The sequence below is a fragment of the Salmo salar genome, chromosome ssa21, assembly GCF_905237065.1.
Source record: "Salmo salar chromosome ssa21, Ssal_v3.1, whole genome shotgun sequence".
Lineage (NCBI taxonomy): Eukaryota > Metazoa > Chordata > Actinopteri > Salmoniformes > Salmonidae > Salmo > Salmo salar.
In genome coordinates this window covers 56,013,253-56,037,625 of record NC_059462.1, presented here as the reverse complement: position 1 = coordinate 56,037,625, position 24,373 = coordinate 56,013,253, and the positions used below count along the sequence as shown (strand labels likewise).

Sequence of the window (24,373 nt, the reverse complement as noted above, 5' to 3'; positions counted from 1 at the left end):
GAGGTTCTGGTACCACAGTGTGGTGGGGAGGTTCTGGTTGTGGTTCTGGTGCCACAGTGTGATGGGAAGGTTCTGGTTGTGGTTCTGGTACCACAGGGTGGTAGGGAGGATCTAGTTTTGGTTCTGGTACCACAGGGCGGTGGGGTGGTTCTGGTTCTGGTACCAAAGGGTGGTAAGGGGGATCTAGTTGTGGTTCTGGTACCACAGGGCGGTGGGGAAGTTCTGGTTCTGGTACCACAGTGTGGTAAGGAGGATATAGTTGTGGTTCTGGTACCACAGGGCGGTGGGGAGGTTCTGGTACCACAGGGCGGTAAGGAAGATCTAGTTGTGGTTCTGGTACCACAGGGTGGTAAGGGGGATCTAGTTGTGGTTCTGGTACCACAGGGCGGTGGGGAGGTTCTGGTACCACAGGGCGGTGGGGAGGTTCTGACAGCCCATGTACTCCTTCCTCATCTCTGCTTCGCTCAGAGGGGGGGTGGTGTTACAGGGAGCACCAGATAGGTTGACGTTCAAAAGGCTGGCTTTGGGGTCTAGGAGGCGGGACATCCCTGACTCCTGAGAAGAGATTGGAGGAAGAAGAGGGTCAGGTGAAATGATTGATGGTGGTGGTGTGATCTCCACTTTATACATTATTGCAAGAACATCATTCCGGGAAGCTTCATATCAATTTCCTGGATCATTTTGTTATCTCTTCTCAGTGGGTAGCGCTGGTTGTAAAGACATCGTTTTAATCCCTTTTAGGAATTAATAGAAAAATAGAAAATAATAACAATAAATAAATCCACAATGACTAAGGGTAACTTGGCTAAATACACATAGTACCTGTGTAGGGGTACGAGGTAATTGAGGTAGATACAGTACCAGTCAAAAGTTTAGACACACCTACTCATTCAAGGGTTTTTCTTTATTTTACTATTTTCTACATTGTAGAATAATAGTGAAGACACCAAAACTATGAAATAACACATATGGAATCATGTAGTAGCCCCCCCAAAAAAGTGTTTAACAAATCAAAATCTGTTTTAGATTTTAGATTCTTCAAAGTAGCCTCCCTTTGCCTTGATGACAGCTTTGCACATGCTTGGGATTCTCTCAACCAGCTTCACCTGGAATGCTTTTCCAACAGTCTTGAAGGAGTTCCCACGTATGCTGAGCACTTGTTGGCTGCTCTGCAGTCCAACTCATCCCTAACCATCTCAACTGGGTTGAGATCGGGTGATTGTGGAGGCCAGGTCATCTAATGCAACACTCCATAACTCTCCTTCTTGGTCAAATAACCCTTACACAGCCTGGAGGTGTGTTTTGGGTCATTGTCCTGTTGAAAAACAAATGATAGTCCCACTAAGCGCAAACCAGATGGGATGGCGAATCGCTGCAGAATGCTGTGGTAGCCATGCTGGTTAAGTGGGCCTTGAATTCTAAATAAATCACAGTGTCACCAGCAAAGCACCCTCACACCTCTTCCTCCATGCTTCACGGTGGGAACCACACATGCAGAGATTATCTGTTCGCCTACTCTGCATCTCACAAAGACACAGCGGTTGGAACCAAACATTTTAAATCTGGACTCACCAGACCAAAGAACAGATTTCCACCTGTCTAATGTCCATTGCTCATGTTTCTTGGCCCAAGCAAGTCTCTTCTTCTTCTTGGTGTCCTTTAGTAGTGGTTTCTTTGCAGAAATTCGACCATGAAGGCCTGATTTACGTAGTCTCCTCTGAACAGTTGATGTTGAGATGTGTCTGTTACTTGAACAGGGCTCTAGAGTGGTGCAGTGGTCTAAGGTACTGCATCTCAGTGAAAGAGGCATCACTACAGTCCCTGGTTCGAATCCAGGCTGTCTCACATCCGGCTGTGATTGGGAGTCCCATAGGGTGGCTCACAATTGGCCCAGCGTCGCCGGGGTAGGCTGTCATTGTAAATAAGAATTTGTTCTTAACTGACTTGCCTAGTTAAATAAACAAGAAAGTGAACTCGGTGAAGGATTTATTTGGGCTGCAATTTCTGAGGCTGGTAACTCTAATGAACGTATCCTCTGCAGCAGAGGGAACTCTGGGTCTTCTTTTCCTGTGCCGGTCCTCATGAGAGCCAGTTTCATCATAGCGTTTGATGGTTTTTGCGACTGCACTTTAAGAAACATTCAAAGTTCTTGCAATGTTCCGTATTGACTGACCTTCATGTCTTAAAGTAATGATGGACTGACGTTTCTCTTTGCTTATTTGAGCTGTTCCTGCCATAATATGGACTTGGTCTTTTACCAAATAGGACTATCTTCAACTGATTGGCTCAAACACTTTAGGAAGGAAATCATTTTAACAAGGCACACCTCTTAATTGAAATGCATTCCAGGTGACTACTAACCCAAAAAGTTTTTTGTTTTTTTTAATTTTAGATTCTTCAAAGCAGCTACCCTTTGCCTTGATGACAGCTTTGCACACTCTTGGCATTCTCTCAACCAGCTTCATGAGGTTTACTACATGATTCCATATGTGTCACGGCCATCGTAGTGATTGGACCAAAATGCAGCGGGGGATGTGAATGCTCATTTTCTTCTTTATTAAATAAATGAACACTGAACGAAAAGAACGACGAAAACAGTCCTGTCAGGCACACAGCTAAACAAGAAACAACTACCAACAAAACCCATAGAAAAACACCTACACTACTAAATAGGACCTTCAATTAGAGTCAACGAGGAACAGCTGCCTCCAATTGAAGGTCAAAACAATAAACTAAACATAGAAATAGAATAACTAACTAGAAAATAGAACATAGAAACACAAAACATAGAACACTACCCAAAAACCGTGACAACACAAAACAAACACACACCTGCCACGTCCTGACCAAACTACAATAACAACAAAAAAACTTATACTGGTCAGGACGTGACAGTGTGTGTTATTTCATAGTTTCTATGTCTTAACTATCGTTCTACAATGTAGAAAATAGTAAAAATAAAGAAAAACCCTTGAATGAGTAGGTGTGTCAAAACTTTTGACTGGTACTGTATGTACATAAAGGTAGGGGTAAAGTGACTAGGCACCAGGATAGATAATATACAGTAACAGCAGTATACTGTAGGTAGGGGTAAAGGATAGATAATAGACAGTAACAGCAGTATACTGTAGGTAGGGGTAAAGGATAGATAATAGACAGTAACAGCAGTATACTGTAGGTAGGGGTAAAGGATAGATAATAGACAGTAACAGCAGTATACTGTAGGTAGGGGTAAAGGATAGATAATAGACAGTAACAGCAGTTTACTGTGGGTAGGGGTAAAGGATAGATAAGACAGTAACAGCAGTATACTATAGGTAGGGGTAAAGGATAGATAATAGACAGTAACAGCAGTATACTGTAGGTAGGGGTAAAGGATAGATAATAGACAGTAACAGCAGCATACTGTAGGTAGGGGTAAAGGATAGATAATAGACAGTAACAGCAGCATACTGTAGGTAGGGGTAAAGGATAGATAATAGACAGTAACAGCAGTATACTGTAGGTAGGGGTAAAGGATAGATAATAGACAGTAACAGCAGTATACTGTGGGTAGGGGTAAAGGATAGATAAGACAGTAAACTGTAGGTAGGGGTAAAGGATAGATAATAGACAGTAACAGCAGTATACTGTAGGTAGGGGTAAAGGATAGATAATAGACAGTATCACAGCATACTGTAGGTAGGGGTAAAGGATAGATAATAGACAGTAACAGCAGTATACTGTAGGTAGGGGTAAAGGATAGATAATAGACAGTAACAGCAGTATACTGTAGGTAGGGGTAAAGGATAGATAATAGACAGTAACAGCAGTATACTGTAGGTAGGGGTAAAGGATAGATAATAGACAGTATACTGTAGGTAGGGGTAAAGGATAGATAATAGACAGTAACAGCAGTATACTGTAGGTAGGGGTAAAGGATAGATAATAGACAGTAGCAGCAGGGTATGTGATGAGTCTAAAGAGTTAGTGCCAAAAGGATCGTTGTCCGGGTAGATAGCTAAATAGTTAACCAATAGCTACCCGGACTAACTATTTAACAGTCAGTGAGTCTTATGTCTTGGGGGTGGAAGCTCTTCAGGGTCCTGTTGGTTCCATCGGTACCGCTTGCCATGCGGTATCAGTGAGAACAGTCTATGACTGGGGGTGGCTGGAGTCTTTGACCATTTTTTAGGGCCTTCCTCTGACACCGCCTGGTATAGAGGTCCTGGATGGCAGGGAGCTCAGCCCCAGTGATGTACTGGGCCGTACGCACTACCCTCTGTAACACCTTGCGGTTGGATGCCATGCAGTTGCCATATGATGCAGCCAGTCAATATACTCTCAATGGTGCAGCTGTAGAACCTTTTTAAGGATCTGAGGGCCCATGACGGATGGAAGGGGTGTTGTTGTGCAATCTTCACGACTGTGTTGGTGTGTTTGGACCACCGAGAAACTTGAAGCTCTCAAACCTGTTGCACTACAGCCCCATCAATGTGGAGTAGTCCACAATCAGTCCGCGATCAGCTCCTTTGTTTTGCTGACGTTGAGGTAAAGATTATTGTCCTAAGAACATGATAGTTTGCAAGCCCTGCCACATCCGACGAACGTCAGAGCCGGTGTAGTAGGATTCGATCTTAGTCCTGTATTAATGCTTTGCCTGTTTGATGGTTTATTGGAGAGCGTAGCAGGATTTCTTATAAGTGTCCCGGTTAGTGTCCCGCTCCTTGAAAGCGGCAGCTCTAGCTTTTAGCTCATTGCGGATGTTGACTATAATCCATGACTTCTGGTTGCAGGGTGTTTGTGTGTTGTGTAGAGTGTGTGTTGTGTAGGGTGTGTGTTGTGCAGGGTGTGTGTTGTGCATGGTGTGTGTATGTGTTGCATACCTTATTCAGGTGGTCTCTAAGACACTGTGCAGGGTTTTGCTACATACCTTACTCAGGTGGTCTATAAGGCATGTTGCTGGGTGCAGCGAGGCCCAGCTGTTGGCTATGTTGAGCAGCACCACGTTCAGGTGTTTCAGAGATCCTTTCAGTCTCTTACTGAGCGCCCCGCTGTAACTCTGCTCTACGAAGACTAGTACTCGTCTAGCCCTACAGCCTGCCAGGTCCGCTAGGAGCTCTCCCACACTGTAACGCTCCTTCAGGTCTGCCTGCATGGGGAGAGGAAAACCAAATGAAAACCAAACCAAATGTTTCATATTCAGCTACCCGCTCACCCACAGAGTAATCCTGGGGAGAGGACGACAAGCAGTCACACAACACCGATCTGTCGCAATCTTACGGGCAATTACTTACGTTCAATGCCAGCATGAGAAGCAAACAGGTGTTCTCAAAGTTCATTGCCTCTGTAGGTTCAACCAAATAACCTATATATGGTTTAACCTTAATCTGAGAACCCAAAGTCAATTCTGCCATGAGATTATTTCAAAACTGTTCAAATTAATATCCAAAGGATGGAGCATGAAATAATGATTAGCAACAAATCCTCGAGGGTGATAGATTGATGGGTCAGAAGGTGTTGTGGATCAGGAATGTACTGGAGCTGATCTGAGGCCCAGTGGGACAAGCATTAGAGAGAAGAATACATATATATACACTGCTCAAAAAAATTAAGGGAACACTTAAACAACACAATGTAACTCCAAGTCAATCACACTTCTGTGAAATCAAACTGTCCACTTAGGAAGCAACACTGATTGACAATAAATTTCACATGCTGTTGTGCAAATGGAATAGACAACAGGTGGAAATGATAGGCAATTAGCAAGACACCCCCAATAATAGGAGTGGTTCTGCAGGTGGGGACCACAGACCACTTCTCAGTTCCTATGCTTCCTGGCTGATGTTTTGGTCACTTTTGAATGCTGGCGGTGCTTTCACTCTAGTGGTAGCATGAGACGGAGTCTACAACCCACACAAGTGGCTCAGGTAGTGCAGCTCATCCAGGATGGCACATCAATGCGAGCTGTGGCAAGAAGGTTTGCTGTGTCTGTCAGCGTAGTGTCCAGAGCATGGAGGCGCTACCAGGAGACAGGCCAGTACATCAGGAGACGTGGAGGAGGCCGTAGGAGGGCAACAACCCAGCAGCAGGATCGCTACCTCCGCCTTTGTGCAAGGAGGAGCAGGAGAAGCACTGCCAGAGCCCTGCAAAATGACCTCCAGCAGGCCACAAATGTGCATGTGTCTGCTCAAATGGTCAGAAACAGACTCCATGATGGTGGTATGACGTCCACAGGTGGGGGTTGTGCTTACAGCCCAACAGTGTGCAGGACGTTTTGTATTTGCCAGAGAACACCAAGATTGGCAAATTCGCCACTGGCGCCCTGTGCTCTTCACAGATGAAAGCAGGTTCACACTGAGCACGTGACAGACGTGACAGAGTCTGGAGACGCCGTGGAGAACGTTCTGCTGCCTGCAACATCCTCCAGCATGACCGGTTTGGCGGTGGGTCAGTCATGGTGTGGGGTGGCATTTCTTTGGGTGGCCGCACAGCCCTCCATGTGCTCGCCAGAGGTAGCCTGACTGCCATTAGGTACCGAGATGAGATCCTTAGACCCCTTGTGAGACCATATGCTGGTGCGGTTGGCCCTGGGTTCCTCCTAATGCAAGACAATGCTAGACCTCATGTGGCTGGAGTGTGTCAGCAGTTCCTGCAAGAGGAAGGCATTGATGCTATGGACTGGCCCGCCCGTTCCCCAGACCTGAATCCAATTGAGCACATCTGGGACATCATGTCTCGTTCCATCCACCAACGCCACGTTGCACCACAGACTGTCCAGGAGTTGGCGGATGCTTTAGTCCAGGTCTGGGAGGAGATCCCTCAGGAGACCATCCGCCACCTCATCAGGAGCATGCCCAGGCGTTGTAGGGAGGTCATACAGGCACGTGGAGGCCACACACACTACTGAGCCTCATTTTGACTTGTTTTAAGGACATTACATCAAAGTTGGATCAGCCTGTAGTGTGGTTTTCCACTTTAATTTTGAGTGTGACTCCAAATCCAGACCTCCATGGGTTGATAAATTGGATTTCCATTGATTATTTTTGTGTGATTTTGTTGTCAGCACATTCAACTATGTAAAGAAAAAAGTATTTAATAAGATTATTTATTTCATTCAGATCTAGGACGTGTTGTTTAAGTGTTCCCTTTATTTTTTTGAGCAGTATATATATATATATATACAGCAGCTTTACCCCTGCAGGTTTTCACTGTCTGCTCTGAACCTGATCATGTCTGGTCTCAATAGTTTCTATGGTCTTTAAAAATATATATATATTTACTTTGGCAAGTCCGTTAAGAACAAATTCTTATTTTCAATGACGGCCTAGGAACTCCTTGTTCAGGAGCAGAATAACAGATTTTTACCTCGGGGATTCGATCTTGCAACCTTTCGGTTACAAGTCCAACGCTCTAACCACTAGGCTACCTGCCGCCATATCTCTATGGTCTATAAAGTGTACAGTTTTGGCCAAAGGTTTTGAGAATGACACACATTTTAATTTTCACAAAGTCTGCTGCCTCAGTTTGTATGATGGCAATTTGCATATACTCCAGAATGTTATGAAGAGTGATCAGATGAATTGCAATTAATTGCAAAGTCCCTCTTTGCCATGCAAATGAACTGAATCCCCCAAAAACATTTCCACTGCATTTCAGCCCTGCCACAAAAGGACCAGCTGACATCATGTCAGTGATTCTCTTGTTAACACAGGTGTGAGTGTTGACGAGGACAAGGCTGGAGATCACTCTGTCATGCTGATTGAGTTCGAATAACAGACTGGAAGCTTCAAAAGGAGGATGGTGCTTAGAATCATTGTTCTTCCTCTGTCATCCATGGTTACCTGCAAGGAAACACGTGCTGTCATCATTGCTTTGCACAAAAATGGCTTCACAGGCAAGGATATTGCTGCCAGTAAGATTGCCCCTAAATCAACTATTTATCGGATCCTCAAGAACTTCAAGAAGAGCGGTTCAATTGTTGTGAAGAAGGCTTCAGGGCGCCAAAGAAAGTCCAGCAAGCGCCAGGACCGGCTCCTAAAGTTGATTCAGCTGCGGGATCAGGGCACCACCAGTACAGAGTTTGCTCAGGAATGGCAGCAGGCAGGTGTGAGTGCATCTGCATGCACAGTGAGGCGAAGAGTTTTGGAGGATGGCCTGGTGTCAAGAATGGCAGCAAAGAAGCCACTTCTCTCCAGGAAAAACATCAGGGACAGACTGATATTCTGAAAAAGGTACAGGGATTGGACTGCTGAGGACTGGGGTAAAGTTATTTTCACTGATGAATCCCCTTTCCGATTGATTGGGTCATCCAGGAAAAAAGCTTGTCCGGAGAAGACAAGGTGAGCGCTACCATCAGTCCTGTGTCATGCCAATAGTAAAGCATCCTGAGACCATTCATGTGTGGGGTTGCTTCTTAGCCAAGGGAGTAGGCTCACTCCCAATTTTGCCTAAGAACACAGCCATGAATAAAGAATGGTACCAACACATCCTCCGAGAGCAACTTCTCCCAACCATCCAGGAACAGTTTGGTGACAACCAATGCCTTTTCCAGCATGATGGAGCACCCTGCCATAAGGCAAAAGTGATAACTAAGTGGCTCAGGGAACAAAACATCGATATTTTGGGTCCATGGCCAGGAAACTCCCCAGACCTTAATCCCATTGAGAACTTGTGGTGCGGGTGGACAAACAAAAACCCACAAATTCTGACAAACTCCAAGCATTGATTATGCAAGAATGGGCTGCCATCAGTCAGGATGTGGCCCAGAAGTTAATTGACAGCATGCCAGGGCGGATTGCAGAGGTCTTGTAATAGAAGGGTCAGCACTGCAAATATTGACTCTTCGCATCAACTTCATGTAATTGTCAATAAAAGCCTTTGACACTTATGAAATGCTTGTAATTATACTTAAGTATTCCATAGTAACATCTGACAAAAATATCTACAGTGAGGGAAAAAAGTATTCGATCCCCTGCTGATTTTGTACGTTTGCCCACTGACAAAGAAATGATCAGTCTATAATTTTAACGGTAGGGTTGTTTGAACAGAGAGAGACAGAATAACAACAAAAAAATCCAGAAAAACGCATGTCAAAAATGTTATAAAATGATTAGCATTTTAATGAGGGAAATAAGTATTTGACCCCTCTGCAAAACATGACTTAGTACTTGGTGGCAAAACCTTTGTTGGCAATCACAGAGGTCAGACCTTTCTTGTAGTTGGCCACCAGGTTTGCACACATCTCAGGAGGGATTTTGTCCCACTCCTCTTTGCAGATCTTCTCCAAGTCATTAAGGTTTCGAGGCTGACGTTTGGCAACTAGAACCTTCAGCTCCCTCCACAGATTTTCTATGGGATTAAGGTCTGGAGACTGGCTAGGCCACTCCAGGACCTTAATGTGCTTCTTCATGAGCCACTCCTTTGTTGCCTTGGCTGTGTGTTTCTGGTCATTGTCATGCTGGAACACCCATCCACAACCCATTTTCAATGCCCTGGCTGAGGGAAGGAGGTTCTCACCCAAGATTTGACGGTACATGGCCCTGTCCATCGTCCCTTTGATGCGATGAAGTTGTCCTGTCCCCTTAGCAGAAAAACACACCCAAAGCATAATGTTTCCACCTCCATGTTTGACGGTGGGGATGGTGTTCTTGGGGTCATAGGCAGCATTCCTCCTCCTCCAAACACTGCGAGTTCAGTTGATACCAAAGAGCTCCATTTTGGTCTCATCTGACCGAGGTGAGATCTTGCATGGAGCCCCAGGCCGAGAGAGATTGACAGTTCTTTTGTGTTTCTTCCATTTGCGAATAATCGCACCAACTGTTGTCACCTTCTCACCAAGCTGCTTGCCGATGGTCTTGTAGCCCATTCCAGCCTTGTGTAGGTCTACAATCTTGTCCCTGACATCCTTGGAGAGCTCTTTGGTCTTGGCCATGGTGGAGAGTTTGGAATCTGATTGATTGATTGCTTCTGTGGACAGGTGTCTTTTATACAGGTAACAAACTTAGATTAGGAGCACTCCCTTTAAGAGTGTGCTCCTAATCTCAGCTCGTTACCTGTATAAAAGACACCTGGGAGCCAGAAATCTTTCTGATTGAGAGGGGGTCAAATACTTATTTCCCTCATTAATATGCAAATCAATTTATAACAATTTTGACATGCGTTTTTCTGGATTTTTTGTTGTTATTCTGTCTCTCACTGTTCAAATAAACCTACCATTCAAATGATAGACTGATCATTTCTTTGTCAGTGGGCAAACGTACAAAATCAGCAGGGGATCAAATACTTTTTTCCCTTCATGTATAGTCTCTATCAGCTCTATCTAGTCACTGATGCTTCCTGCTTTAATTTATGCTTGTAAGCAGGAATCAGGAGGATAGAATTATGGTCAGATTTGCCAAATGGAGGGCGAGGGAGAGCTTTGTATGCATCTCTGTGTGTGGAGTAAAGGAGTTCTTTCCCCCTCTGGTTGCACATTTAACATGTTGATAGAAATTTGGTGAAACGGATTTAAGTTTCCCTGCTTTATAGTCCCCAGCTACTAGGAGCGCTGCCTCTGGGTGAACATTTTCTTGTTTGCTTACGGCGGAATACAGCTCATTCAATGCTGTCTTATTGCCAACCTCTGACTGTGGTGATATGTAAACAGCTACGAACAATACAGATGAGAACTCTCTCGGTAGGTAGTGTGGTCTGCAGTTTATCATGAGATACTCTACCTCAGCAATAGCTCGAGACTTAGATATTGTGCATCCGCTGTTATCTTCTTGGTGACAGGGGGCAGTATTCGGAAATTCAGATGATAACGTGCCCAAATTAAACTGCCTGCTACTCGGGCCCAGAAGCTAGGATATGCATATTATTAGTAGATTTGGATAGAAGACACTCTGAAGTTTCTAAAACTGTTTGAATGATGTCTGTGAGTATAACAGAACTCATATGGAAGGCAAAAACCTGAGAAGAAATCCAACCAAGAAGTGGTTGTAGTTTTTCAAGTGATTGCCTATCCAAACTACAGTGTCTGTGGGATCATTTTGCACTTCCTAAGGCTTCCACTAGATGTCAACAGTCTTTAGAACCTTGTTTCATGCTTCTACTGTTACTGGGGAGAGAATAAGAGCTGTGGACTTCCTGAGACCAATGAGTTGTTTACTGCGCGATCACGCAGGTGCGCCGTTCCTTCTTTTTCCTTTGTAATGAATACGCTATTGTCCGGTTGGAATATTATCGAAGATTTATGTTAAAAAGACCCTAAGGATTGATTGTAAACATCGTTTGACATGTTTCTACGAACGGTAATGGAACTTTTTGACTTTTCGTCTCGGGTTTTGCGCTCGCGCATTATGCCTTTGGAATAGTGATCTGAACGCGCGAACAAAACTGAGGTATTTGGACATAAATATGGAGTTTATCGAACAAACAACAAACATTTCTTGTGGGAGTCCTGGGAGTGCATTCCGACGAAGATCAGCAAAGGTAAGTGATTATAATACTAATTCTGAGTTTAGTTGACCCCAGAACTTGGAAGGTAACTGTATAGCTTGCTTTGATGGCTGAGCTCTGTACTCAGAATATTGAACAATGTGCTTTCGCCGTAAAGCTATTTTGAAATCTGACACATCGGTTGCATTAAGGAGAAGTGTATCTATAATTTTTTTTATAACTGTTGTAAATTTTATCAACATTTATGATGAGTATTTTTGTAAATGTGCTCATTCACTGGAAGTTTTGCGAGGCAAAACATTTCTGAACATCACGCGCCAATGTAAAATGGGGTTTTTGGATATAAATATGAACTTTATCGAACAAAACATACATGTATTGTGTAACATTGAGTCCTGGGAGTGTCATCTGATGAAGATCATCAAAGGTTAGTGATTCATTTTAGCTGTATTTGTGTTTTTTGTGACGCCTCTCCTTGCTTGGAAAATGGCTGTGTGGTTTTTCTTGTCTCGGCGCTGTCCTAACATAATCTAATGTTATGCTTTCGCGGTAAAGCCTTTTTGAAATCGGACAATGTGGTTGGATTAACGAGAAGTGTATCTTTAAAATGGGATATAATAGTTCTATGTTTGAGAAATTTGAATTATGAGATTATTGTTGTTTTGAATTTGCCGCCCTGCTATTTCACTGGCTGTTGAATAGTGTGTCAAGCGCTAGCGTCCCACATGTCCCAGAGAGGTTATTTACACAAATACATAGTTGGGATGTGTGGTGGGGTTGTTTGTAGTGAAATGGCAGGCTTACGGTAGCTTTATATCTCTGGCTTAATGTCCTCCATGTCTTTATTAAGGTAGCTCTATATCTCTGGCTAACTTTCTCAATGTCTTTATTAAGGTAGCTCTATATCTCTGGCTAATGTTCTCAATGTCTTTATTAAGGTAGCTCTATATCTCTGGCTAATGTTCTCCATGTCTTTATTAAGGTAGCTCTATATCTCTGGCTAACGTTCTCAATGTCTTTATTAAGGTAGCTCTATATCTCTGGCTAATGTTCTCAATGTCTTTATTAAGGTAGCTCTATATCTCTGGCTAATGTTCTCCATGTCTTTATTAAGGTAGCTCTATATCTTTGGCTAACGTTCTCCATGTCTTTATTAAGGTAGCTCTATATCTCTGGCTAACGTTCTCAATGTCTTTATTAAGGTAGCTCTATATCTCTGGCTAATGTTCTCCATGTCTTTATTAAGGTAGCTCTATATCTCTGGCTAATGTTCTCCATGTCTTTATTAAGGTAGCTCTATATCTCTGGCTAACGTTCTCAATGTCTTTATTAAGGTAGCTCTATATCTCTGGCTAATGTTCTCCATGTCTTTATTAAGGTAGCTCTATATCTCTGGCTAATGTTCTCCATGTCTTTATTAAGGTAGCTCTATATCTCTGGCTAATGTTCTCAATGTCTTTATTAAGGTAGCTCTATATCTCTGGCTAATGTTCTCCATGTCTTTATTAAGGTAGCTCTATATCTCTGGCTAACGTTCTCAATGTCTTTATTAGGGTAGCTCTATATCTCTGGCTAATGTTCTCCATGTCTTTATTAAGGTAGCTCTATATCTCTGGCTAATGTTCTCAATGTCTTTATTAAGGTAGCTCTATATCTCTGGCTAACGTTCTCCATGTCTTTATTAAGGTAGCTCTATATCTCTGGCTAACGTTCTCAATGTCTTTATTAAGGTAGCTCTATATCTCTGGCTAACGTTCTCAATGTCTTTATTAAGGTAGCTCTATATCTCTGGCTAATGTTCTCAATGTCTTTATTAAGGTAGCTCTATATCTTTGGCTAATGTTCACCATGTCTTTATTAAGGTAGCTCTATATCTCTGGCTAATGTTCTCCATGTCTTTATTAAGGTAGCTCTATATCTCTGGCTAACGTTCTCAATGTCTTTATTAGGGTAGCTCTATATCTCTGGCTAATGTTCTCCATGTCTTTATTAAGGTAGCTCTATATCTCTGGCTAACGTTCTCAATGTCTTTATTAAGGTAGCTCTATATCTCTGGCTAATGTTCTCCATGTCTTTATTAAGGTAGCTCTATATCTCTGGCTAATGTTCTCAATGTCTTTATTAAGGTAGCTCTATATCTCTGGCTAACGTTCTCAATGTCTTTATTAAGGTAGCTCTATATCTCTGGCTAATGGTCTCCATGTCTTTATTAAGGTAGCTCTATATCTCTGGCTAATGTTCTCAATGTCTTTATTAAGGTAGCTCTATATATCTGGCTGTTGTTCTCCACTCCGACTCAGTGACTATATCCACTCAGACAGCATAGAGAGTACTAGCATAGCACTACCACTATTGAGAACCCGGGAACGATCGTATGACAACTCCCTCCAAGGGTTGTTCTAAGGCCCGAGGTAAAGACAAGGCCAAGGGAACAAACTTCATTCCCGAGTTCTCAAGTATTAATTATTTTATGAAACTGTTGCCATATGAATTAAATATGTTTTCATAAAAATAAAAAAATAAACATCAATTTAACGAGAAAATTTGTTTTTGCGTTCTGAAGTTGCTACCGAAGCGGGCTAGTCATTAGTTATTTTCTCATGTTGTGACCCAGTCGTTAATTGTAATCATTCTGTGACGTAGAAGTCCGTCACTGGCCGCGGGCAGCATTTGGTACTTTAACGCACGCACACATTCATCTCTCCTCCCTGCTCCGTTATCAGATAAGTTAACAATGTGGGTCGACACACAAGTTAACGTCTCTATCTTAGTACATACATTTCACACTTACTTCAGTAACCAGTTAGGGTATAAAGAAATAAAGACAGGTGTTCATATTTAATATAAGCAATATTTAGTATACTTATCGATGTTATGGATGAGCGCGGTTGTTTGTTCTGTTCCTCTCTCTCTCCATCTCTGTAGCTTCCAGGTATGCTGGATAAGGACCCGAGCTAAGGGAATTGGGCTTACTTTGTAGTGCCTGTCCGGAATGGCTCATTAATGTAAACGGGCATATTGGAAGACACTGTCAGTAGTGATGTAATTTTGTAAATGTTATATTGTGATGTTGTTTCATAAACGTGTTGCAATGTATATATTTTGGTATGTTTAGATAAATGGAAACTGTATGTTGAATAGGTAATTGCTTAATTAATTAGTGTTAATTGTTCTGAGGGGAGGGGCTACCCCTACAAAAGGAGCCTCTCTTTCAGTTCATGGAGAGGCATTTTGGATTGAGCTGAGGGTGGGGCAGCTTTGTTTTTAAGCTGTCCCATAAGGTATACGTTTGATGGCAGTACTGTTGTTTTGTTCCGGAATCACTATGTAAATAAACACCGTTGCACAGAAGAACTTTTGCGGCTCCGCCATCTTTTTATTTTTTATAGAGGTTAGGTTTTCCAGTTTAGCCTACTCTACGTGACACATTCTATTCGTTCGACGTTGCTATGATGAACAAATCATTGGCATGTAGCTAGCTAGCAGAGATCCCAAGATTATGAGTGACGATAAATAACGACGTAATAATTGTTCTAGCTACATAGGCAACAACTGGTATGGTGGGCGGGTCCGAGTTAACCAAGCTAGTTGGTGATGTTAACAGTGATGGTCCTGGTTGATGACAGGAGTGGAAGAACTGTCCGTGGTCCTGGTTAATGACAGGAGTGGAAGAACTGTCCGTGTTCCTGGTCCTGGTTGGTGACAGGAGTGGAAGAACTGTCCTGGTTCTGGTCCTGGTTGATGACAGGAGTGGAAGAACTGTCCGTGGTCCTGGACCTGGTTGATGACAGGAGTGGAAGAACTGTCCGTGGTCCTGGTTGATGACAGGAGTGGAAGAACTGTCCTGGTTCTGGTCCTGGTCGGTGACAGGAGTGGAAGAACTGTCCTGGTTCTGGTCCTGGTCGGTGACAGGAGTGGAAGAACTGTCCTGGTTCTGGTCCTGGTCGGTGACAGGAGTGGAAGAACTGTCCTGGTTCTGGTTGGTGACAGGAGTGGAAGAACTGTCCTGGTCCTGGTTGATGACAGGAGTGGAAGAACTGTCCTGGTCCTGGTTGGTGACAGGAGTGGAAGAACTGTCCTGGTCCTGGTCCGGGTTAATGACAGGAGTGGAAGAACTGTCCTGGTCCTGGTCCTGGTTGGTGACAGGAGTGGAAGAACTGTCCGTGTTCCTGGTCCTGGTTGATGACAGGAGTGGAAGAACTGTCCTGGTCCTGGTCCGGGTTAATGACAGGAGTGGAAGAACTGTCCTGGTCCTGGTCCTGGTTGATGACAGGAGTGGAAGAACTGTCCGTGTTCCTGGTCCTGGTTGATGACAGGAGTGGAAGAACTGTCCTGGTCCTGGTCCTGGTTGGTGACAGGAGTGGAAGAACTGTCCGTGGTCCTGGTTGATGACAGGAGTGGAAGAACTGTCCGTGTTCCTGGTCCTGGTTGATGACAGGAGTGGAAGAACTGTCCTGGTCCTGGTTGGTGACAGGAGTGGAAGAACTGTCCGTGTTCCTGGTCCTGGTTGATGACAGGAGTGGAAGAACTGTCCGTGGTCCTGGTTGATGACAGGAGTGGAAGAACTGTCCGTGTTCCTGGTCCTGGTTGATGACAGGAGTGGAAGAACTGTCCTGGTCCTGGTTGGTGACAGGAGTGGAAGAACTGTCCGTGTTCCTGGTCCTGGTTGATGACAGGAGTGGAAGAACTGTCCTGGTTCTGGTCCTGGTTGGTGACAGGAGTGGAAGAACTGTCCGTGTTCCTGGTCCTGGTTGATGACAGGAGTGGAAGAACTGTCCGTGGTCCTGGTCCTGGTTGATGACAGGAGTGGAAGAACTGTCCTGGTCCTGGTCCTGGTTGGTGACAGGAGTGGAAGAACTGTCCGTGGTCCTGGTCCTGGTTGATGACAGGAGTGGAAGAACTGTCCGTGGTCCTGGTCCTGGTTGATGACAGGAGTGGAAGAACTGTCCTGGTCCTGGTTGATGACAGGAGTGGAAGAACCTTCCGTGGTCCTGGTCCTGGTTGATGACAGGAGTGGAAGAACTGTCCTGGTCCTGGTTGATGACAGGAGTGGAAGAACTGTCCGTGGTCCTGGTCCTGGTTGATGACAGGAGTGGAAGAACTGTCCTGGTCCTGGTCCTGGTTGGTGACAGGAGTGGAAGAACTGTCCGTGGTCCTGGTCCTGGTTGATGACAGGAGTGGAAGAACTGTCCGTGGTCCTGGTCCTGGTTGATGACAGGAGTGGAAGAACTGTCCGTGGTCCTGGTCCTGGTTGATGACAGGAGTGGAAGAACTGTCCTGGTCCTGGTTGATGACAGGAGTGGAAGAACTGTCCTGGTCCTGGTCCTGGTTGATGACAGGAGTGGAAGAACTGTCCTGGTTCTGGTCCTGGTTGGTGACAGGAGTGGAAGAACTGTCCTGGTTCTGGTTGGTGACAGGAGTGGAAGAACTGTCCTGGTTCTGGTCCTGGTTGGTGACAGGAGTGGAAGAACTGTCCGTGTTCCTGGTCCTGGTTGATGACAGGAGTGGAAGAACTGTCCTGGTCCTGGTCCGGGTTAATGACAGGAGTGGAAGAACTGTCCTGGTCCTGGTCCTGGTTGGTGACAGGAGTGGAAGAACTGTCCGTGGTCCTGGTCCTGGTTGATGACAGGAGTGGAAGAACTGTCCGTGGTCCTGGTCCTGGTTGATGACAGGAGTGGAAGAACTGTCCTGGTCCTGGTTGATGACAGGAGTGGAAGAACTGTCCTGGTCCTGGTTCTGGTTGGTGACAGGAGTGGAAGAACTGTCCGTGTTCCTGGTCCTGGTTGGTGACAGGAGTGGAAGAACTGTCCTGGTTTTACGGGAAACTGTCCTGGTCCTGGTTGGTGACAGGAGTGGAAGAACTGTCCGTGTTCCTGGTCCTGGTTGGTGACAGGAGTGGAAGAACTGTCCTGGTCCTGGTTGGTGACAGGAGTGGAAGAACTGTCCTGGTCCTGGTTGGTGACAGGAGTGGAAGAACTGTCCGTGTTCCTGGTCCTGGTTGATGACAGGAGTGGAAGAACTGTCCGTGGTCCTGGTCCTGGTTGATGACAGGAGTGGAAGAACTGTCCGTGTTCCTGGTCCTGGTTGGTGACAGGAGTGGAAGAACTGTCCTGGTTCTGGTCCTGGTTGGTGACAGGAGTGGAAGAACTGTCTGTGGTCCTGGTCCTGGTTGATGACAGGAGTGGAAGAACTGTCCTGGTCCTGGTTGATGACAGGAGTGGAAGAACTGTCCGTGTTCCTGGTCCTGGTTGATGACAGGAGTGGAAGAACTGTCCTGGTCCTGGTTGGTGACAGGAGTGGAAGAACTGTCCTGGTCCTGGTTGGTGACAGGAGTGGAAGAACTGTCCTGGTCCTGGTTGGTGACAGGAGTGGAAGAACTGTCCTGGTCCTGGTCCTGGTTGATGACAGGAGTGGATGAATTGTCCTGGTCCTGGTCCTGGTTGATGACAGGAGTGGAAGAACTGTCCTGGTCCTGGTTGGTGACAGGAGTGGAAGAACTGTCCTGGTCCTGGTCCTGGTTGATGACAGGAGTGGATGAATTGTCCTGGTCCTGGTCCTGGTTGATGACAGGAGTGGAAGAACTGTCCTGGTTCTGGTCCTGGTTGGTGACAGGAGTGGAAGAACTGTCCGTGGTCCTGGTCCTGGTTGATGACAGGAGTGGAAGAACTGTCCTGGTTCTGGTCCTGGTTGGTGACAGGAGTGGAAGAACTGTCCTGGTCCTGGTTGGTGACAGGAGTGGAAGAACTGTCCTGGTTCTGGTCCTGGTTGGTGACAGGAGTGGAAGAACTGTCCGTGGTCCTGGTCCTGGTTGATGACAGGAGTGGAAGAACTGTCCTGGTTCTGGTCCTGGTTGGTGACAGGAGTGGAAGAACTGTCCGTGGCACTCCAGCAATTTCTGCTCTCCATGTTAGGCTGCTTATAACTCTTGAGTGACCTCTCACACACCGTTGGCCACTCATAGACATTATTTCCCTTATTTCCCTTGCCTCCAGGCATGCATCCCCATGAGCGAGTATAGCACATGGGGATGAGTGAACCTTTCTCCTCAGCCTGAAGTGTCCCCACTTGTCCCAGTGAATAGCTTGCTTTTCACGTGGCGCCGACTGGTACGACGCTTCAGTAGGGCGGTCAATCTGAGCCTTGTGTGTTTTATGAAAGACTCTGAGGAGGGTCGTTGATGTTACGGTTTCAACCCGGCACGGAGACCCGTGAGGGTCGTTGATGTTACGGTTTCAACCCGGCACGGAGACCCGTGAGGGTCGTTGATGTTTTGGTTCAACCCGGCACGGAGACCCGTGAGGGTCGTTGATGTAACGGTTTCAACCCGGCACTTTACCCTTAGTATTCCTCACACTCCCATAAAACTCCCGCAGGATAGTGTTTAACCGTTCCTTTGTCGTTGTCTCAGACTCAAGAGAGAAACCTATGCCCTTTTCTTATTCCCGAGTGGCGCAGCGGTCTAAGGCACTACATCTCAGTGCTAAAGGCGTCACTACAGTCCCTGGTTTGAATCCAGACTGCGTCATATCTGGCTGTGATTGGGAGTCCCATAGGGCGGTGCATAATTGGCCCAGCATCGTCCGGGTTTGGCCGAGGGTAGGCCGTCATTGTAAATAAGAATTTGTTCTTAACTGATTTACCTAGATGAATAAAGGTAAAATAAATAAAAATGTCTTTGAGCCAGTCGCTGTAACATTTCAGTGCCCAGTTCGTCTGCTTCACTGTGTTGGCTTCAATAAGGCTCTTTTCCAGGGTATTGTCCTACACTCGTTCGTGTCGGCTGGTTATTATGGGATTGTCGTCCCCTCCCATCTCCTGTTCCCACCACTCTTTAATTAAAATCCATGTTAAATTCATGTTGAACACACTGTGCTGGTCAATTAATGAATGGAATTCTGAGTGTTTACGGTTTCTATGGTGAATAATTAGTTTCAAATTCATTCTTGGGTTTCTAGCTTACTGGCATTGCATTTTGAAAATGATACATTGTTGTACAGGTCATAGAGGTAGACAGGTAGCTTTATACAACCCCCAACTGTTGCAAACCAAATAGTAGCATGGAAAAATAAAGTGTTGGCGAGAGAAGAATAATAAGTTTAAATTAACACGTCAAGGCATTTCGCAGGAGTAGTTGTCCCACAACTCCCGCATATCAAACAATAAGAATCCAGGATTCAAACAATCAGTTTTATAATAATTTATGAATGTCTTTGACAGGCAGTCAGTTAGTGACTACAGGATGGAGTCAGTTAGAGACTACAGGATGGGAGTCAGTTAGAGACTACAGGATGGAGTCAGTTAGAGACTACAGGATGGAGTCAGTTAGAGACTACAGGATGGGAGTCAGTTAGAGACTACAGGATGGAGTCAGTTAGAGACTACAGGATGGAGTCAGCTAGAGACTACAGGATGGAGTCAGTTAGAGACTACAGGATGGAGTCAGTTAGAGACTACAGGATGGAGTCAGTTAGTGACTACAGGATGGAGTCAGTTAGAGACTACAGGATGGAGTCAGTTAGAGACTACAGGATGGAGTCAGTTAGAGACTACAGGATGGAGTCAGAGACTACAGGATGGAGTCAGTTAGAGACTACAGGATGGAGTCAGTTAGAGACTACAGGATGGAGTCAGTTAGAGACTACAGGATGGGAGTCAGTTAGAGACTACAGGATGGAGTCAGTTAGAGACTACAGGATGGGAGTCAGTTAGAGACTACAGGATGGAGTCAGTTAGAGACTACAGGATGGGAGTCAGTTAGAGACTACAGGATGGAGTCAGTTAGAGACTACAGGATGGAGTCAGTTAGAGACTACAGGATGGGAGTCAGTTAGAGACTACAGGATGGAGTCAGTTAGAGACTACAGGATGGAGTCAGTTAGAGACTACAGGATGGAGTCAGTTAGAGACTACAGGATGGAGTCAGTTAGAGACTACAGGATGGGAGTCAGTTAGAGACTACAGGATGGAGTCAGTTAGAGACTACAGGATGGAGTCAGTTAGAGACTACAGGATGGAGTCAGTTAGAGACTACAGGATGGAGTCAGTTAGAGACTACAGGATGGGAGTCAGTTAGAGACTACAGGATGGAGTCAGTTAGAGACTACAGGATGGAGTCAGTTAGAGACTACAGGATGGAGTCAGTTAGAGACTACAGGATGGAGTCAGTTAGAGACTACAGGATGGAGTCAGTTAGAGACTACAGGATGGAGTCAGTTAGAGACTACAGGATGGAGTCAGTTAGAGACTACAGGATGGGAGTCAGTTAGAGACTACAGGATGGAGTCAGTTAGAGACTACAGGATGGGAGTCAGTTAGAGACTACAGGATGGAGTCAGCTAGAGACTACAGGATGGAGTCAGTTAGAGACTACAGGATGGAGTCAGTTAGAGACTACAGGATGGAGTCAGTTAGAGACTAGAGGATGGAGTCAGTTAGAGACTACAGGATGGAGTCAGTTAGAGACTACAGGATGGAGTCAGTTAGAGACTACAGGATGGAGTCAGTTAGTGACTACAGGATGGGAGTCAGTTAGAGACTACAGGATGGAGTCAGTTAGAGACTACAGGATGGAGTCAGTTAGAGACTACAGGATGGAGTCAGTTAGAGACTACAGGATGGAGTCAGTTAGTGACTACAGGATGGAGTCAGTTAGAGACTACAGGATGGGAGTCAGTTAGAGACTACAGGATGGAGTCAGTTAGAGACTACAGGATGGAGTCAGTTAGAGACTACAGGATGGAGTCAGTTAGTGACTACAGGATGGAGTCAGTTAGAGACTACAGGATGGGAGTCAGTTAGAGACTACAGGATGGAGTCAGTTAGAGACTACAGGATGGAGTCAGTTAGAGACTACAGGATGGAGTCAGTTAGAGACTACAGGATGGGAGTCAGTTAGAGACTACAGGATGGAGTCAGTTAGAGACTACAGGATGGGAGTCAGCTAGAGACTACAGGATGGAGTCAGTTAGAGACTACAGGATGGAGTCAGTTAGAGACTACAGGATGGAGTCAGTTAGAGACTACAGGATGGGAGTCAGTTAGAGACTACAGGATGGAGTCAGTTAGAGACTACAGGATGGGAGTCAGTTAGTGACTACAGGATGGGAGTCAGTTAGTGACTACAGGATGGGAGTCAGTTAGAGACTACAGGATGGAGTCAGTTAGAGACTACAGGATGGAGTCAGTTAGAGACTACAGGATGGAGTCAGTTAGTGACTACAGGATGGAGTCAGTTAGTGACTACAGGATGGAGTCAGTTAGAGACTACAGGATGGAGTCAGTTAGAGACTACAGGATGGAGTCAGTTAGAGACTACAGGATGGAGTCAGTTAGAGACTACAGGATGGGAGTCAGTTAGAGACTACAGGATGGGAGTCAGTTAGTGACTACAGGATGGAGTCAGTTAGAGACTACAGGATGGAGTCAGTTAGTGACTACAGGATGGAGTCAGTTAGAGACTACAGGATGGAGTCAGTTAGAGACTACAGGATGGAGTCAGTTAGAGACTACAGGATGGGAGTCAGTTAGAGACTACAGGATGGAGTCAGTTAGAGACTACAGGATGGGAGTCAGTTAGAGACTACAGGATGGGAGTCAGTTAGAGACTACAGGATGGAGTCAGTTAGAGACTACAGGAGGCATAGTTGCTGTTATTGTGTTACAGTAATCTAGAATTAGGTATCTTCTAACTATAGTAATCCAGTCCCTCGTTGTGTTGATGCATAGGGAAGTAAAGGACTCGTTGGAATTCTGTGTACGGTTTCCATGGTGAATAATTAGTTTCAAATTCATTCTTGGGTTTCTAGCTTACTGGCATGGAAGAGGTATCATTTAACAATTTATCCGTCTAACTATTTATCCGTCTATAGTAATCTATCTATACTCACTATGCCGTTGTAGTTGCCGTCCCAGAGCAGCATGGTCCCGTCGTTCCTGGTGGGGCTGTTGAGGTAGAGCACCAGGGAGTCTGCACAGTGCTGCTTACCACAGATATAGGATATGTGGTTCCTTATCACTCGTTTCTCTGTAGCCGGGTATACCCATTCTGCCTCCTCTGTAGAGAGACAGGGATGGAGAGGAGGTTAGAGAGGGGCGTTTATCAGGCAGTGTGTGTCCTGTGTCCTGTCTGTCCTGTCTGTCCTATCCCACCTGAGAGCTGTCCGTTCCCAGCGAAGAAGGTCTTGATGTGATCTCTGTGGAAACCGTTGTTCCTCAGCATTCTGTAGAAGAGCTGCAGGTTCTGAACGTGACGCTGGTACGTGATCTGTTGCTGCCATCCACCTGCACACACGGACATATCACACACCCACACATACATATTGATTTAAGGGTGTGTAAAGAGGAGGTGGTGGTCTGTAAAGAGGAGGTGGTGGTCTGTAAAGAGGAGGTGTTGGTCTGTAAAGAGGAGGTGTTGGCCTGTAAAGAGGAGGTGGTGGTCTGTAAAGAGGAGGTGATGGTCTGTAAAGAGGAGGTGTTGGCCTGTAAAGAGGAGGTGGTGGTCTGTAAAGAGGAGGTGGTGGCCTGTAAAGAGGAGGTGGTGGCCTGTAAAGAGGAGGTGTTGGTCTGTAAAGAGGAGGTGTCGGTCTGTAAAGAGGAGGTGGTGGTCTGTAAAGAGGAGGTGTTGGTCTGTAAAGAGGAGGTGTTGGTCTGTAAAGAGGAGGTGGTGGTCTGTAAAGAGGAGGTGTTGGTCTGTAAAGAGGAGGTGGTGGTCTGTAAAGAGGAGGTGTCGGTCTGTAAAGAGGAGGTGGTGGTCTGTAAAGAGGAGGTGTTGGCCTGTAAAGAGGAGGTGTTGGTCTGTAAAGAGGAGGTGTTGGTTTGTAAAGAGGAGGTGTTGGTCTGTAAAGAGGTGGTGTTGTCTGCAAAGAGGTGGTGTTGGTCTGTAAAGAGGAGGTGTTGGTCTGTAAAGAGGAGTTGTTGGTCTGTAAAGAGGAGGTGTTGGACTGTAAAGAGGAGGTGGTGGTCTGTAAAGAGGAGGTGTTGGTCTGTAAAGAGGAGGTGTTGGTCTGTAAAGAGGAGGTGTTGGTCTGTAAAGAGGAGGTGGTGGTCTGTAAAGAGGAGGTGTTGGTCTGTAAAGTGGAGGTGTTGGTCTGTAAAGTGGAGAGTGTTGGCCTGTAAAGAGGTGGTGTTGTCTGCAAAGAGGTGGTGTTGGTCTGTAAAGAGGAGGTGTTGGTCTGTAAAGAGGAGGTGGTGGTTTGTAAAGAGGAGGTGGTGGTCTGTAAAGAGGTGGTGTTGTCTGCAAAGAGGTGGTGTTGGTCTGTAAAGAGGAGGTGTTGGTCTGTAAAGAGGAGGTGTTGGTCTGTAAAGAGGAGGTGTTGGTCTGTAAAGAGGAGGTGTTGGACTGTAAAGAGGAGGTGGAGGTGTTGGTCTGTAAAGAGGAGGTGTTGGTCTGTAAAGAGGTGGTGTTGGTCTGTAAAGAGGAGGTGTTGGTCTGTAAAGAGGAGGTGTTGGTCTGTAAAGAGGTGGTGTTGGTCTGTAAAGAGGAGGTGTTGGTCTGTAAAGAGGAGGTGGTGGTCTGTAAAGAGGAGGTGTTGGTCTGAAAAGAGGTGGTGTTGGTCTGTAAAGAGGAGGTGGAGGTGTTGGTCTGTAAAGAGGAGGTGGTGGTCTGTAAAGAGGAGGTGGTGGTCTGTAAAGAGGAGGTGTTGGTCTGTAAAGTGGAGGTGTTGGTCTGTAAAGAGGAGGTGTTTGTCTGTAAAGAGGAGGTGGTGGTCTGTAAAGAGGAGGTGATGGTCTGTAAAGAGGAGGTGTTGGCCTGTAAAGAGGAGGTGGTGGCCTGTAAAGAGGAGGTGTTGGTCTGTAAAGAGGAGGTGTCGGTCTGTAAAGAGGAGGTGGTGGTCTGTAAAGAGGAGGTGTTGGTCTGTAAAGAGGAGGTGTTGGTCTGTAAAGAGGAGGTGGTGGTCTGTAAAGAGGAGGTGGTGGTCTGTAAAGAGGTGGTGTTGGTCTGTAAAGAGGAGGT

At 45.6% G+C, this 24,373-nt stretch overlaps 1 protein-coding gene across 1 annotated transcript in view; it reads right to left on the bottom strand.

Moving 5' to 3' along the window:
* Positions 1–346: 346 nt before the first annotated feature.
* Positions 347–24,373, bottom strand: part of si:ch211-67e16.11 (uncharacterized) — a 37,858-nt gene continuing 13,831 nt past the window's right edge. Inside the window, exons 4-7 of the mRNA XM_045704924.1 lie at positions 22,570–22,701; positions 22,308–22,474; positions 4,913–5,131; positions 347–555 (exon numbers count right to left, since the gene is read on the bottom strand). Coding sequence (XP_045560880.1) covers positions 361–555; positions 4,913–5,131; positions 22,308–22,474; positions 22,570–22,701 — 713 coding nt within the window. The 3' untranslated portion in view covers positions 347–360. The remainder of the gene's footprint in view (positions 556–4,912; positions 5,132–22,307; positions 22,475–22,569; positions 22,702–24,373) is intronic.